Genomic DNA, 12,463 nt, shown 5'->3' on the forward strand with positions numbered 1-12,463 from the left:
CAATATTTCAAAGGATTTCGAACTGTCTGACATTTTGCAATATTAAACATAGCATTTGCATTCAAGACTTCAGAACTGATTTTCTGTACTACCTATGTAATTAGACTTGTCAAAGCGAATTAAAATCCTAACCCACTCGTGCTCATAAATAAAATGTTTGCCTTTTTAATCCTCTAACGATATAACGAATTGATTAGGCGTTATGATTGCATCTATTCTATATATAGTTGAGTTTTCGAGTTGCAATCACGTTGCCTCACCGCTAAGCCGATCGGGCTTCGACACCAAGTCGTGAAGCCGGCTAACTGTGCCACTACTTACGAGTATATTTCCGTATTGTCTTTCCTTCGCCTTGCCGTGCACAGGTTAAGGTTACCCATGAATTATTGATTTCAAGGGCTCCTCGGTTATGAATAGACGCAGTTGTGGGTAGTTATCAATGTGGTAAGCTACTATTGTAGGTACTTTATTGCGCTTCAAAAGATAACTGACTATATTTTTGTGATCATCACTATAGACACTTCAAACATACGTGAGACATAAAACGAGGTTCACTTAAACTTGCTGAAAGAACAAAAATAAAGTTACCACTCAGCTAAGGTATGAACCGCCGTGGAGGTTAATGTAATCTAAAATGTTAATGGTTATGGTAGTCACTTTAAGTGCCGCAGATAGATGCGGCAAAAGAGGAAAAATCAAGAAGAAGTAAAGATTACTACAATTAATCTATAAATCTAAATGAGATATTAGTTTGGTAACATTGACCAACATGAGTAGTGACACGATGGAAGAATGATGGAATATTCACCTTTCTTCCCAGGGGAGGTGCAGTTGCTCTTGTTAGAGGGAGACTTGGTCTCGGCAGCCGCCATCTTCTCTTTTTCGGAAGCCATGCTAAGCGCAGTACACACTAGACGTCCGAATTTATAACACGGTCACTCCGCTGCTCATACCTGTCTTTACGAATGCGTACGATTTTAAACCGGCTGCATGCGTCCGCACCCAAGGACCACACAAATAACTATTATCGATAATGAACGATGAGTGATTTCCGATGACTAAAATTGGCAAACAGCCATCCTAATATTTACTTTAACAGTTAAAAATTATAAAATTCGACCGCAACTCGACCACCATGATATTTACTTAGATTAATAGACGGAGTAGTGTCGTAGCGGCAATATTCTTGGTATTGCTCGAGTGTTTGTCAAGTTGTACTATTAAGTATTATTGTGTACGTGATGGGTTAATTGGTGAGAGATCACGTTGCGCCCGCGCCGTGACTAGCCCGGCCTGTTGATACTGAGCTTAGTACTGAAACTGTCAACGTTTATCACAATACCAGATTATCTAAACCGCGCTAATGGGACATTAAATATGTTTCTACTAATTAACAAGTCGGAAAAAGGTCAAAGTACTTACATATTCACAAGGTATGTGTTGACATACGTACTTTAGTATTGCTCAGTCGTGTTTTTAATTGTGTAGTGTGTAAATATATGACTATTAGATTTTTCAGGCATGTGACCAATTTTTCCACCCGTCGTTTGCGCAACTTTTGCGCACGTATGAGTATGACCAAGACAACAATGCAAGTAAGGCCACCACAGACATTTAGTGCATTTGTGTTATCTATTTGAGCAATTTGTGGGGGATAGAAGTATTAATGTTCAAATTAATGCACAAAGATTTTTCCGTCGGCACGTAATTTGTGTTTGCTATTTTTATATTGAAAAAGGATATCAAGTTCATTTATATAAGAATTGATAATTGGTGAAAAATTGTATCTGATTAGTTAAGTATGACTAAATACATAGGGAGGTATAATATTAGAGTGATTGCTAAATAAAGTTTGCGCTATAAAATATTCCGTTAAATTATACATATAAAAAGGACTTTTTAACATAAAATAATTAAGCGATGGACAAAATGATCTGAAGTGGACACTCTCTAAGTGTGATTGATGAATGTCCTGGGATCTTCTTTTTACGTCCTACTCTAATAATTCAATAATTTCACCACCATAATTGCTTTATATTAATGATAGTAAACTAACGAAGGAAGGAACATTCAAAAGTTCTATTTGTAACCACTTAATTCGCCTGTTAGTGAAAGAGCGTTTTATTTCATTCCTTTATCGACTCTATCACTGCAGACTTTAAGTCAGATTTTCACTGAACAGGTACGAAAACTACGGCGCGACGGACGACTCGCTCTCGTAGACTGCAGGCTATGTGTGTAGCAGCGCTCGTAGCTAAAATATTCACTCGAATAGGAGGGACGTATTCAGATAAATTACTCTTATACATTATTTATACGCAACCTTTACATTTCAGCGACGTCCCGACACAATGAAGGCACGGTAGCGCGCTCCGGCCTGTCACACATACAAAACAAGTGGAAACCTTCGCGGATGTCGCGACGGAGCTGACGAGGGCCACTGACACACATAACCTGTCAATACGCACGAATTCGCAAACGTTACGTAAGCCACGATTATAACCTGCAACACTGGCGATTACTGTTATTGTTGTGGGCGCGAGATGAGATGCAGGGGTATGTGGACCTTGGGGCGTGCAGCTGCGAGCGCGGCGGGCGCGCGGCGTGCGGGCGTCGTGCGGAACGCGTGGAGGTCGCGTGCGGCGCGCGTTCGGGACGCGCGCGTCGGGTCCCGGCTCGCCGGAGGCTGCGGCCCGGGCGGGATCGATGCGGGCGGCGGGCGGCGGCGGAGTGCAGCAGCTGGGAGGCTGCGCCGCGCCCCGCGCCCCGCGCCCGCGCCCACCGCGCACGCGCGCCGCAGCTCGCTCCGCCGCCGACCCGCCGCGCCGCCGACCCGACGCCGCGGACCACGTTTCAATTCCCTCTTCATCCCCGACTGATTTACGATACGTTCCATCTTATAATGATATTTTTTCATATCGGTCTGCCAATAATTGCAGCCTATGATGAGTTTTAACGTTGGAAGCGATTATTAAGCTTGAATGTTCCTAATCGATGCTGCCGGGCACTTCTAGCACAGCTGCCAACTTTAAAGAATGGTATAATAAAACTTAGTCTGATTGCTCACGAAACTACTTCCTTACTTCTGAAAAGTCTTTACCTAACTCCTGCTTAGTTATGATATTTAGTAACTATATGCCTTTCATTATATATCCTTAATTTAGTTGTTTTAAAAACCATTGACAATACCCGCAATCGACACTTTCAGTTTTGAAACTTAGGTGCTTAAATTTTAAATAACGCGATGTTCCAAAACTTTTTTAATTTCGATAACGAGGATTTATATTGCTTGGTAAGAAAAGCTTAGTGAAAAGTACTTTTTTATACATAACTTACAACTGAAAGATACATGATGTTTTTTGATGTCAACAGAACAGCTATTTTTATAAAAAATCCGAGATGAGCGTCTGTGATTACGCGGGGCGCGATGGCTTCTGTCCGCCTACTGTGTTGTTTGTCAGCTTAGAAAGAAAACATTTTCATTAGGAGCTTAGTTTGCGCTACGGATTGGAGTGGACGAGGCGCTGCTGACTCTGATCTCGATAGCCGCGTGTCTTATCGCCATTAATGGAGGCCGCACTTCACTCCCCTCGACGACAGCCACCCCAAAATGTCCGTCAGTAGGCTGTTTTGTTAAGGTAGGCTCAAATTACACAACATACGTACACTATACACGACCCTCCGTATGTTTTATTAGTGTAATTATTTTAATTAAAGCTCTCTAGATACCTCTGTTTATTCATATAAATTAGCCTCTCAGCTACAGTAGGTCTGTATATTCTTCTTACTAATACAACCTTTGTCGTTTAGGGCCAGCTGACATTTTGGGGTCAATGAGTTTACGTATACATCTAACGTTGATCACCGCTAAGGGTTGGCCACTAAGTACATCTATTAATTCTTGTACTCTTGATCTCTGCCACTTCTCCAAATGAAGCCGAACATAGAATTTAACGTATCTTAAATACAAATACTAGAATCGTAGTATCAAGAAGGTTTAATATTTAGTAATAAAAAGTATTTGAAGGCAATTTCCGACTCACTTTCATTATACTCAAGTAAAGCAAGTATAAGGCAGCGAAGTAACAAATAAACAGGACATAATGGGTTCTTTGTGACGAGTTTTCGATAATGCGTTCGATCATTTTCAACATGGCTTTTGTACATTTTCTTGTTTAACATTTGACTATGTTGTATAACATTTTCTTTTGTTGTTAAAAAGTATATTTTTGAACATAATTTTATATAGGATAATGCAGCTTTATGTATATTTTTCAAAATTGAAAAATTTCGAGGTTGTGTAAGTTTCAAGTACAAATCTAATTGTAGTAAATCACGGACAGATCTGTCGCTGAAAGTTCGTTGCACATTTCAGTTGAAACTTTTCCGTTTGATTCACAGAAACTGTTCACTTGAAACTCACGTTAGTTTTGAAAGTCATTGTACTGATGACTGTTTTTGAGACAGGTTTAGGTAACACGGTTTTAAATGTCTTTTGGAGCTTAGGATCTATTTATAAATGTAAGAATTTCAACATCAAACCAAAATAGAAAATCGGGATGAAACTCGGCGCTAGTTAAAAATATTTTGATAATTAATCTAGCGATTAGGATGTTATTGCGGGGATTTTAATTAAAACTAATTTCAAGCTTTTATACCGCTACTAGAATTTAACGAGATATTTTCGGCAAAGTCTATAGACGTTTATTCAACGTTACTTTAAAGGCGGTATCGTAGTCAGTGGAGCGTTGACGCCGATGAAGGGAGGCGCAATAAAAATTAAATGTTACGAGGGTAACGCCACGGGCGGAATTAAGTGAAATTATAATTAATAAAGTTCTCTCTCTGTTGAACGATATACTATTTAGTCATGCGTAAAAAGTTATGTAAAAAAGTGTTAATTGCTTTAGATATTAAAAACTCATTGAGGTGTGAATAAAAGTTGCTTATTTTAAATAGTCACTGTGAATTCATCTCGAAACACAGACATGCTATTACAAACAAAATGTTTATCGTGTATATAATTACTGCCTATTCCAGATCTTTCAGTGAAAACCTACTATTTCAACCAACAAAATATAACCGGCAGGCAAGTCAGATTTATTCCACATCACCCGCATCACGTATAATTTCAGCAACAAAGCAAAAAGCGGTAGAATATTTTTTACTCAACAAAAGCTGCATGTTTGTCCACTAAGAAGTATTCGGAATGGCGCAAATCACGAGAGCTTTGCGTCCCTCACGTCCTCACTGTTGAATTATAAAGGTTTCACGTTTTCCGCCTTTTCTCTTTGCTATAATTTAACACTTGGTGTAAATACTCTTTGGACTGCTATGTGATGTTTAGTCTGTGTAGCGTTTAGACCACCATATTATAATACGTGGTCTTTTAGTGCCAGCTTTAGCACTAGGTTAAAATCATGGTCTCGAATAAAGTTAATAGTCTGAACCTAGCACTAAAGCCGGTACTTTTTAAGTCCGCGTTTTATATTAAGGCGGTAATTAATTATGGTCTATCCAATCACTTTTAAAAATCGAACGCAGGCTCCGAGGTACAGGCCGTTTCCAACTGGTTTGGAAATCAATAGGGGACTTCCTATGGCTGAGATGATGATGAATGACTGATGAAAATCGTCTACTGGAGACTTTTTGAACGAAGATGCTGAAAAGTAGGCTAATTTATAGTTACGTTTTGGTGAATTTGCTACCGCCTGAAGACAAAGGTATTAAAACCTCTGTACCTAATGCAAATATTCTAAACGGTAGATGTAGGATGAGCCTTTGAAGAGATCTTTTTTCTTTGAAATCAGAGGCCAGTCTCGTTTATTGGTTTTTAGATTTGACATCGAACTAAAAAGAAAAAACGAAAAGACTTGAAGAGGAATTACTTGGAAAGAGTTATGTAACGTGCCTTCCGGGCAAGAAAATGTTGACTCGAATTTTTATCCCTCGGACTTTTAACTTATCTTAACTGAAGTTAAAGTTCTCATTCCCGTTTTAGTTAAAGTGTTCTTCGACTGGCTATACTACTGCTATTTGTATTTAATATTGCGAGTGATTTTATTTTTGCCATCAGAATCTGCAAATTCTTATTCTGATTAAGTTAAATGTAGTAACAAAGTACGTTGCGTAATGTTAGAGCACATTGAGTATCACACTTTTTAGTTTGCGACCAAAATCAAGAGCCAATGGCATCAAATCCCATACCCACAAGAATATTTAAAAACAATAGAACATCCAAACCACTCCCAAAATGCATATACCTACACCATGTATGGTCAGAACCCAACCACTTTAGATTCCATTTCGATTTTCAGTCACTCACTTAACGTAACCTTTTGACATGATGACTCGAGGCAGGGTTTTAGTCGATGCTCGGGGAATTACAGCGTACGGTAAAAGCGTGGGTCGAATCGAATCCGTCTCGTTACGTGACGTCACGGCTTCCGTGATCCTTGTCGTGAGCAGGTATCGAGTATTTTATTAGAATCGATGAGTCGATACCGGGGGTCGATTCCGATGTAGCCCAAATTGGGGCGATTTGGATACGGACCTTTTATGAGTGTGTTCTTGTCTGTTTCGTGTAAATGTGAGAGGAAAACTGTCTTGAAAAGGTTAAGGTGATATAGTGTTAGATACTTTTTGTTAGGGAAACTGTTAGGTCGATCGACTTATTATGTTAAATAATAGATATGCTAATGGAAATATTTAATTTACATAGTGTCACAATTTTAACTTTAATGTTAAAAAAATATTGATTAACTACTTCTAAATGGAATAAAAACAAATCTGGAGATTCAAATGAAGATTTTCGCGGAGGTTATGGCCAGAATATTAATGACCAAAAGGAAGCTGATTTAATTTTTGATTATAATTTCGAGTTCTTCACTGAATTGACAATGAAATAGAAACATTGCGACACCATGCGGCTTGGCATGTTTTCTGAAAAGTCAAAATTCTAAGGGACATTTTGATTTGAGCCGTCCCTTATTTAAATATAATTACTATTTATCTTGCAATTAGAAACAGGATATTGGTGAAGGTGACCTTTAAAAGGCTATAAATAAATTCTACGCAACTGCAAAATTCAATTACCGTTACAACATTTTACAACCGTTAGTCATACCACAAAAAGGGGTGCTTTAACACAATTACCAATCCTTCAATATTTATCAAATAAAACGTACACCGAATTTCATTTACGAATAAATTGCTCACATAAACAGACAGGCAGAGTCATTTATCAAAATGGAATGGGAATGCGATAAAAAATACGTTCCGGTGAGGGGTTAAAACCTCTATAGAAAGAGCGCGCGCCCACAATGGCGGGCGTCGTTTACTTAGGCTCGGAGCTGCTATTCCTGAATTTTTAATAGACGTTTTGTTCCAGATCGACGCTAAGACAAAGAAAGAATAATACAGAAATAAACGACGACAATACGGACCATAAATATTGATGTTTCATGTTTATGACTGGCGATCTTAGATTGTTACTTTTTTATAAACTGTCATCATTAGAAGATGTGTACGTATCTAAGTTTATGGTCAGGTAGTCTTTTGTTTTGGGTCGACTACCACAAAAAGTTAGAGAAATTTGAATAAAGGAATGTAACTACAATTGGCCTGAACGGGGATAGAAACAAACATACATTTAAATAACAAAAGCAAAACGCCCAATGTAATTTCAATAAAAAAGCGACATTACATTACGTATGTATAGTTTTTCAAACAATATTGTCCGCAAAACTAGAATAGGGAAAACAAAAGCCCGAATGTGATTTGCAGTGACCCATTTTGCAGTATGGGCGGTCATAAAAAGGAAATAGGATTAAAATTGGTTTACTTTTCATCGTCACCCCACTAACTCAAACTAAGTTAGAATAGCGACGGCTGAGTCGTGAGACTGTGATATGGAAATATGATATTTTTTTATTGTTTTCTCGGATTGTTTTGTTATGACTGGTGGTGTTGTTTCTGGGGGAAGTTTAATTGTGTTATGTTAAGTACTTATATCATAATGGGTGCCATTGGTGATCAACTAATTGAGGTTTCGCGGCCTGCATCTTCCGCCCTTGCTGCACGTATTAGTTAATTCAACCTTTTGATGTTTTGATGTTATTAAGCGAATAAACTTTAAAGAGATGCTAAAGCACTGGCTGAATGCTTTTATTTACTCGTAATAAACGATAGTAAAAGATTCAAATGTACAATGTATCTGATTGACATATTAAGGTATGTATAATTTGACGCTATTTTACTTAAACAAGAACAAAAATAAAAAAGTCTAAACAAAAAAATAAATGTAACACAAATGAAGACAAAAGCGAACAACAGAATGATAAAGTATTCACAATTACGGATGTTATTGACTTTTATGATTTCCTCGAGAGCCACGTAAATATTACAGGGATTACATTATCTCTTGAGAATCTGACGAATAATGCTGTATTATGTAACTGTTGATTGAGGGAGATTATTAGTCTGAGAAACTGCTTTATAGAAGCTGATAGAATTCCTAGAGTCTTTGTTAGGTGTCGTTGTATTTATTCTAAATTTAATTCGTTTCTAGAGGTACTAAATTGGGTCAGAGGTACTAAATATCATAAAGGGGGTTTGTTAGTTTTGGTTGGGTTTGTTACTTGGCTTGGATTTTAAATATTCCTTCAGGGTTAGATATCCCATATAGCAAGGAAGACTTTGTTATTTTTGATGCGGTTGCACGAAGTAGTTCCCATGAGATATACAAGTGAAACCTCTGCGTAACCTAGAAAGCATATATTTTGGTGGCATTTTAATGACAGAAAACTACAAAAATACATAGTTGTAAAAATCCTGGGTTTTCCCCTTTGGTTGCGTACAAGGTTAAAGAACCTTAAGCTTGTTATTATTATCACGTGAGATTGGAGTATGGAATATAGGCGTGAAGTTTACCTAATACTTTATCGTTCAATTGACAATTATTGTAAGTTCGAAAATGCTATTTTGAAGTAGAGTGTAATAACTTCTATGAGTAAATACACTAGACGAGAAAGGTGACCTAGTAGGGTCACCTACACTTTTATTAAGGTAGGGGTGACCGAATAGAATTTCAAAATATAGGTATTAACTTGACAATATTTTATTAAAAATATTTCTAAGTTTTCTTGAAGGAAGTTCTCGTTTAAGAAAGATCTAGGCCCTTTGCTTTTGTCAAAATGCTGTAACAGTGGCATATTAATTATATACACAACATATATAGACTGTGGAATTGTCATCGTATTATGACTCCAGAATTTTAATATAAATTATAAATTTTAATATAATTGAATTATGATACTTCAGAATTCACTATAATTTATCCCTCCAACATAGAGACCACCTTGATCTTATCTTAATGAATTTAATCAGCAACAAAACAAGTGACAGTCTACGTTTGTTCCGAAGCAACTTGCTTAGAACTCAAGAGGCATTAACCTGAAGGCCCACAATCTGATCCCTAGCCTTAATTAAACGGTAGCTACATTTAATTAAGATTTCAGGAAGTACCGTTGTATATTTTGGCGAAATTATTATAAATAGAGTTATAGTGTTATTTTAATTGTAAGGTTTCTGAAGAAATAAATATAAAAAATCCGGTTTATTTTAAAAAGAATGTTATTAGAAAACTATCAGGATGAAGCTTACATTTCTGTCAGGTTTGCTTTGTGAATCATAGATATCTATGACTAGAACAAGAGAGTCAAATCACTGACTTTTCTTTGAAATCAAGAGCTGAAGCCAAGTTGACAAAACGTTCAGATTAGTTAATACCTCTTTGCACAAATGTTGCGTTAACAATACCTATCTACTTACTTCTAAGTATTCAAGTATGGTAACATCCACATATCTTAACATGCCTTGATTACCATTATAATTTCTTCAGCGAAGTCACGGCCACTAAGCAGATTATCGACATAACCGCAACTGTCCACGTGACTCGGAATAGAATTAGCGTGGTCGCTGACAGGTTAAGTCGCTTACCTTACGTCCAATTTGTTTGTCCGCACTGGTGGTAGCAGGGTTGACTGGACGGAATTAATCTTGTCATTTCATGTTTTGTGTTTGAGGTAATTTATTATCAAGATGGAGGAATACAGTACGCAAATTGTGAATAATTATTAAATAGCAAAAAGGAATGGGATTTTGTATATCAATGGGATCAAGGTATTGAATAGAAGAATTTTATTTATTTAGGAACGCTGGCTAGGGTATTGATGAAAATGTGATCTTTTGGGATAGATTTTTTGACGTAATTATGTCAACTGATACGGGAATTGATATGTTTAATTATTTGTATTCATAATCAAAGCAATCATTTATTGCAATTATATTAAAGGTTCATAGACACCGCATAAAATTCAAACATCTTGACCTTCTAACTCCATATAATATTCCGAACAAAATTCCGCCATTAAACCGCCTTTATGATAAACAAACACAGGTACATTTGTGGAAATGGGACTTTTTTATCAAGCCCCAACTAATCTACTTTGCCGTTTGCCCCTCCGTAATCCGGCCAAGACTCTAAAAAGACCACTTAAGCTAATTTAAGACCGGCAAAAAACTTTTTTGCAGGATACATAAGTATCTCGTGTATTGAATTATTTATTTTACGTTCCATCCGAAAGCGGATCGATGGGAAATTACTTTTCGTATCGAGTTAGATAGCAATCGGTACGTTGCTTTGCGAAAATAAATACGCGTGTGAACCGGTTCGCGCTGGATTTTACAAAAGTAAATATGGAATGTATAGATTCGTATTTGTTTTCAAAAACGTTTGAAAAAATACTGGAGTGCTCTCTGCTGAAATACTGCGAGTGTTATTTTGTAATAGAAGGATATAAAAGAATGATACCAAGCAAAATTGCTATTTATTAGGATTGACAGGCCCTTAAGACTTTTGGACTACTTATATAGGTATAGTAAGTATGTAAACTTATGTATCAGTAAATAGTACGCAGCGATTACCTTCTACAATTCAGTTGGCTTTTAACATTTCAAAATAAAATAAACATATTCTAATAGACCAGAATATTTTTCACGGAACATTTTTCATACACAGAACATTCATACTCCATAATTAAATGTTTCCTGAAAGTCAATTAAAATATGATATTTACTCGCGTGGTCGGAAATACTGAAAATGTTATCCCGAATGTGCATATAAAAGCGTGCTTGTAAACGAATCAATACAGTGGGCGTGGATACAGTCATAATATTACAGGTTCATCCGAAATTTATCCCTAGGTAACACTTGCGGATGAGAGCCATTTTGCGGCAGAACTTTTCCGATTTAAATTCAACGCACGATTCTCGGAATGAACACTCAGAGACGAGTATGTAAAATATGTAGACCATAGATTAAACCCTACATTTTAGTGTCAGTACGAAATAGAACGAAATCCCAATTAGTCGTACGTGGTAGGTCCTACTCATATTATATTCTACAGGGTAAATACTAAATATAGTTGTAACTTTGAGCTCGAAATACAAACAAATATAAAATGTGAGCTTATATACGAGGTTCGACAAATAAACAGCACGGAGTAAGATATTTTTGTTTGGTTTTGTTATTTTCTAAAAATAGGAATTTCTGTTGGTTTTCTTTATATTTCCAGCGTTTTTGCGGGATGATGACATTTCGGGTTACGTAAAAGTTCTTGTATTTCGATGCACTAAAATATGGCGAGTTTAGTGTACAGATAGTGATAAAAGTGAGTGAACTTGCATTCAAAATTTATAATAACTTTTTTGAGAACATTATTTAATATATATATTTTTTACTTTTAAGTACGAAAAACCTGTGCTTAAGATATTCAAAGTGGTGACGGTTGTAACTTATGTTGGTGACAGTACTATATGAGCGGTGAAATGTCACACATATTAGTGTAGCGGAAAAGTTTGTGGACACACGTGGGAGTACACTCGCGTGCAATACTTAATATGTAACCATGGAGTTTCTAGCTCGTTCTTCTCCATAGGAAGCTACTTTTGTAATGGGCAACTAGAATCAGACCTATATTTAGTTTTTGATGTTCATAAGTGCTTGTAAAGGCCTAAATGAATTAAGTGATTTGACTTTATTCGGACGACTCGGTATTCAATTTATGGTATCCAAAAATACTTTTTGGTTTAACAATTTATTCCTAATAAAAACTAATTACGTATACCAAAACTATACAAAGTTTTATCAGTCAATCCATCACCTTTGGACAGTTTTTGATTCAATAAATAGTTTGTTTTAAATAAAGTGACAGAACGTCAACCGAATAAGACCTATTTACCGAGCATTGAAGTTACAATATTTTATTTCTTCAAACTTTAAGTATATTTTTCTGCACGCCAGTGTACAGTCGCAAGCAAGCTACGGACGCGATCCGGGAAAAAATATATAGTGTTCAATCTTTGTTGTTCAGCGGAGTGTTACGAAACCCGGGCGTGTCGC

At 36.6% G+C, this 12,463-nt stretch overlaps 1 protein-coding gene across 3 annotated transcripts in view; it reads right to left on the minus strand.

Moving 5' to 3' along the window:
- Positions 1-12,463, minus strand: part of LOC124635257 (solute carrier family 12 member 4) — a 494,187-nt gene that overhangs the window by 52,478 nt on the left and 429,246 nt on the right. Inside the window, exon 1 of one of the 3 annotated variants that reach the window (XR_006984983.1) lies at positions 809-981. The exons of 1 other annotated variant lie outside the window; for it this stretch is intronic. Coding sequence is in view for 1 of the 2 variants with exons in the window: in XM_047171128.1 (XP_047027084.1) it covers positions 809-893 (85 nt within the window). In the remaining variant the exon portion in view is untranslated. Of the gene's footprint in view, positions 1-808; positions 983-12,463 lie in introns of those variants that run through there. One more of the 3 variants, XM_047171128.1, reaches the window with a different exon arrangement.

Source organism: Helicoverpa zea, chromosome 1, assembly GCF_022581195.2.
Source record: "Helicoverpa zea isolate HzStark_Cry1AcR chromosome 1, ilHelZeax1.1, whole genome shotgun sequence".
NCBI lineage: Eukaryota > Metazoa > Arthropoda > Insecta > Lepidoptera > Noctuidae > Helicoverpa > Helicoverpa zea.